Source organism: Plodia interpunctella, chromosome 25, assembly GCF_027563975.2.
Source record: "Plodia interpunctella isolate USDA-ARS_2022_Savannah chromosome 25, ilPloInte3.2, whole genome shotgun sequence".
Taxonomy (NCBI): Eukaryota; Metazoa; Arthropoda; class Insecta; order Lepidoptera; family Pyralidae; genus Plodia; species Plodia interpunctella.
In genome coordinates, this window is record NC_071318.1 from 46,200 (window position 1) to 50,870 (window position 4,671).

Below are 4,671 nucleotides of genomic sequence, written 5' to 3' on the forward strand. Positions count from 1 at the left end.
CTCGCAAGCGGACCCGCCGGACCATCTCAGGCGAGGGGTGCTCGCCGATTTCCCTCCTGTTCGCCACAAAGTGGTAAACCTCGGCGAGCACCTCCGCCACCAACTCCCACGGCGGGTCGCCCGCGAGGGCTGTGGCCGCAGAGAACGCCACTGTACGGTACCCCCGTATCGCCCTTACCGCGATCACCTTCTGCGCCTGCCGGAGAAGGCGCTTATTCTCCGCGGCAAGGGCGTCCACCCAAACGGGGGCGCCGTACATCGCCATACTCCGGCACACGCCGGAGTACAGCTTCCGTACAGCGTCGCTGGGCCCACCCAGATTGGGCAGGAGTCGGCCCAGCGACGCAGCCGTCCTGACGATCCTTTGCCCCAGCTCTCGGAAGTGGGGGACAAAGGACCATCTCCCGTCGAGGATGAGGCCCAGGTATTTCATCTGGGCACTCACCCTCAACTCCTCATGACCCACCTGGAGGCGCGCCCCTGGGGGAGGTCCTCGCGTCCGGGCCCCGCGGAAGAGGAGGACTTCGGTCTTATCCAGTCGGACCCGAAGCCCCAGCCTCTCTATGCGGCCGACCAAAAGGGCGAGGCCCGTTTCGGCCAGCCGCGCCGCCTCACCGAAGTTCGCACCCCGGGACGTGAAGAGAGTGTCATCCGCATAGCAGATGACACCCGTCCCGGGGGGAAGCCGGCACCGCAGGACCCAATCGTATGCGATGTCCCACAGGATAGGGCCGAGAATCGACCCCTGTGGCACACCGCATCCGACGCTCCGCCGAACCATACGACCCCCCCCGTCCTCGTACAGGACAACACGATCCTCCAGGTACACCCCCAACAGCCGCCGCAGGTACGAGGGCACCCCAAAGTACCGGAGTGCCTCCCGTATTACACTGTGCGGGATGCTGTTGAAGGCGTTGGCGACGTCTAAAGACGTCGCCAGGGTCACATCGCCTTCTCGATCCGCCTCCTCCGTCACCGACCGCAGACGCCTGAGGGCGTCGATGGTGGACCTCTTGGCCCGGAATCCGTACTGCACGTCAGAGAGACGCGGTCCCGGGCCTTCCTCCACATGCCGAACGAGGCGAGAGGCCACAACGCTCTCTAGGGCCTTCCCAGCCTCGCTCAGCAGGACCAGAGGTCGCACCGCCGAAGCCGAGTCCAAGGGCCGGCTCCCCTTCGGAATAAGGCAGAGCCGGCCCTCCTTCCATAATTTCGGGAACTGCCCCTCTCGCAGACAGCGGTTGAGCAGCCCCCGAAACTCCTCCCCGAGGTGCACGAGAATCAGCGCAAGCACTTTCCCGTGCACCCCGTCTGGACCCGGTGCCCTCTTCCTTGTCTGGAGGCGGTCGAGGACCACCTCCATTTCGACGTCGGTGACGGGAGGCGGATCCGCCTCCATCTCTTCTCCCTCCGCGTCAGGCGGCTGTCGGGCCATCCTCGGAGGAGAAAACCCTCGCGGATTGCCGGGGAATAGATCCCCGACAATCTCCCCCAGCAGAGCTGGCTGAAGGGTCTCCGTTAGCGGGGTCGCCTGTGGGCGCAATTTGTCTCGCGCCCACTTATACGGCCGGCCCCATGGGTCTCTTTCGATACCCTCCACCAGCTCCTCGAAGGCTTCCTCCTTGGCCCGACCGATGGCCAGCTGCAGCTCCTTGCGATTTTCCACATACACCGCATACAGCTGACCATCCCTCTCCTCGTCCCGGGGACTGCGCCGCCTGCTTCGACTATAGGCCCTTCGGGCCGCGTTGCAGGCGACGCGAAGGGCGGCAATCTCCGCCGACCACCAATAGACCGCCCGCCTAGGGGGGGCTCGACCTACGCTTGGCATGGCCGCCCGGCACACCACTGTGAAAGCGTCGCCGAGACGGTCAGCCGCATCGTCCACCCCCATTCCGTCTAGAGGCGGGAGGCTCCAGCGGCCGACGATGGCCGCCTCTTCCGCCAGCTCCCGGTCAAGCCGCGTAAGGGCCCAGCGCGGGAACCGGCTGCGCACCCGGGACGATGATGCCGCCTGACATTGGGGGGCGGCCGACACCTCGAACCGAATATACAAGTGGTTCGAGAGTGTCTCCACCCCCCCTTCCACCCTCCAGTCCGACACGGAGCGCGCGGCGGAGGGGGTGGCGAACGTCAGGTCCACCACCGATCCGCCCGTCCGTCGCACGCACGTGTGGGCTGTCCCCCTGTTTAGGAGAGACAGCCCCGCGGCCAGCGCCCACTCTTCCACCTTTCGCCCCTTGGGCTCCGTGGCCGGGTTCCCCCACGCCGTTGATTTGGCGTTGAAGTCACCGGCCACGAAGACCTTTAGGGGCGCTAACCGCCTTATCTCCGGCCCCAGAGCATCCAAGAACCGCTCCAGGGCCGGCAAATCCCGGTTCGGGGAGAAGTAAACACCAATTATGGCGTACTCTCCCCGAACCGCCACCACAAAGCCGTTCCCTCTCTTCTTAATCGCGAGGGGAGGGGCGGCACCAGGCCTAGCCACGATGGCCACGAGGCCATCCAGATCCCCCGCCCAGTGGGGCAGGGAGGGAACCGCGTACGGCTCCGCGACCACCGCGACATCCAGATCCCACTCCGCCATGGATTGCAGGAGGAGGTCCTGCGCCCTAGCGGAGTGGTTGAGGTTGGCCTGGAGGAAGGTGACCCCCATCACTCCTCCATTTGGCCGACTGGCGCCTCCCCTTGCCTTCCCTCGCGCGGAGGAGGGGACGGCCCTTTCCCTCGGATCGGGGGTGGGTTGCAGGCCCTACCCCCCATCACGTGGCCCGCCGGCTTGCCGGCGTCGCGGCATACCGCGCAGCGGGGCTCCGCTGTGCAGGAGGCGGACAAATGCCCTGCCTCCCCGCACCTATAGCAGAGCCGGCTGCGGTCCGTCTGCGAGGGGCACAGCGATGCGGTGTGCCCCTTCCCCATGCACTTGTAGCAGTGCATGGGGCGCGCCTCCAGGTGCCGGAGCTGCACTCGACTCCAGCCTACCGTGAGGCTGCCCGCCTCGATCAGCTTTTTAGCCGTCGTGACCGGGCAGCGCATCAGGGCAGAGCCAGAGCCCCGCCAGTCTGAGCGGATTTCACCCACCCAGACCTGGTCCTCCGTGCAGCTCCCGGCTTGCGCGACCGCAGCCTTTATCCGCTGCGCCGTTGCCGCATCATTCAGGCCCGTCACGCGGAAGTCCGCGGTTTTGACGGGCCTGGAAACGTCCGCGACGCCGGAAAGGGCCGCCTTCAAGGCCGATGCAAGCGCATCTGCCTTGTCTGAGTTGGAAGGGCCAGAGACCTCGATTAGCCTCGCCCCGGTCGCACTCGGGCGAATCCGAAGCGAGCCGATTCCTAGCCCCTCCAGGCTCACCGCCTGCTCGGCCTTGAGGAGGGCGGAGCTGTATGTGGCCCCTTTTTGCGCTGCCTCCGGCTGTAACTTGAGAATTACAGCCGAGGAGCTAGGGGCCGACAGCTTGGCCGCCCTCGCTGGCGCCGCCCTGGGGGGTGCCTTGGGCGCCGTTGCAGTGGCCTTTGTTGGGGCCGCCGCCGGTCGCTCCGCAGGTTTGGGCTGGGACTTCTTTCCCACGCCCTTCCCCTTCCCCCTCCTCCCCCGGACTTCGACCCAGGGGAGCTCCGGGCATTCGTCGACCACAGCTGTTGAGGTCGACGGCCCGAAGGGCCCCCACTCTGTCACTCCCCCAGCACCTACGCCCTTACAACCCCGCCTCTCAGAGGCCGGGCGTGCAGGGGCCCGAACCTCCAACTCCACCACCGGCTGCTCAAGCCGCGGCGCCGGACCCAGACCGGAGGCCTGATCAATGGCCGTCCTTGCAGCCCTCGCCACTTCGGAGTTGTCACCCGCCAGAGGTGGACGAGTGGCACTCCGAGGACACCCAGCCAGTCCTAACGCTGCCAGACGGCCATCAATCAATCTGGCCATCCTCTGCTCCAGCTCATCCTCCACTGGAGCAGCCTGCCGCTGCACCGTCCGCGCAGCCTGAGCAGCCTCACGGCGAGCCTCCTCGAACCCCCGGCGGAGCGCAGCGACCTCAGCCTTCATAATGGCCACCTCCCTTTGGAGGCGACCATTATCGGCCTTAAGGCGTCGAACTTCGTCCGACTCGCTGCGCGCCACCAGGGTGTCCACGATATCCCTGATATCCGAGGAGGCCCGCATAATTTTGGAGTTAAAGCCCCCCTTGAGGGCGGCAGTCTTTCCGACGAGGCTGGTTATTATACCCAGCCTCTCCACCGCAGTGGCCATGAGTCCATCAGCACCCATGGCCCCAAAGTCCCGCGCATCAATGGGGGCCACCACCACATCATCGTCCCCACCACTCGGGGGTCCTCCCCTCCGGAAGGCCCGAGCCCCCAGAGAGGCCGAGAAGGAAGCCTCGGCATCCTCCTCTCGACTCCTCCTCGCCTCAGCCCGGGCCCTCGTCAGGTGCGAGGCACCCCGGGCCTTGCCCCTCTTCGCCACTGACTGTGCCCGTGGCACACCGACCTCAGTGTCGGTGCCGGAACCAGTCGCCACCTCAGAATAGAGGCGCTTGTTGCCCAGCACCGACTCCGACAGCGAGGTGATGGAGCCCGCACTTCCCATCAGGCTCCCCATCCTCTTTTGGCCCACAGCGAGGCCACTCCCGTCCGTTTCCTCCCCAGCGGAATGTTCAGACCCTGAACATTCCAT

The 4,671-nt window shown here is 66.2% G+C and overlaps 1 protein-coding gene across 1 annotated transcript; it reads right to left on the bottom strand.

The window, feature by feature from the left end:
- Positions 1 to 2,655: 2,655 nt before the first annotated feature.
- LOC128680680 (uncharacterized) lies at positions 2,656 to 4,671 on the bottom strand. The gene has a single exon (XM_053763978.1). The coding sequence runs from the start codon at positions 4,669 to 4,671 to the stop codon at positions 2,656 to 2,658; it is 2,016 nt and encodes a 671-aa protein (XP_053619953.1).

What these genes read in the sequence shown, in the direction of transcription:
- LOC128680680 (XM_053763978.1), bottom strand. Translation starts at nt 4,671, where the DNA reads ATGGAATGTTCAGGGTCTGAACATTCCGCTGGGGAGGAAACGGACGGG.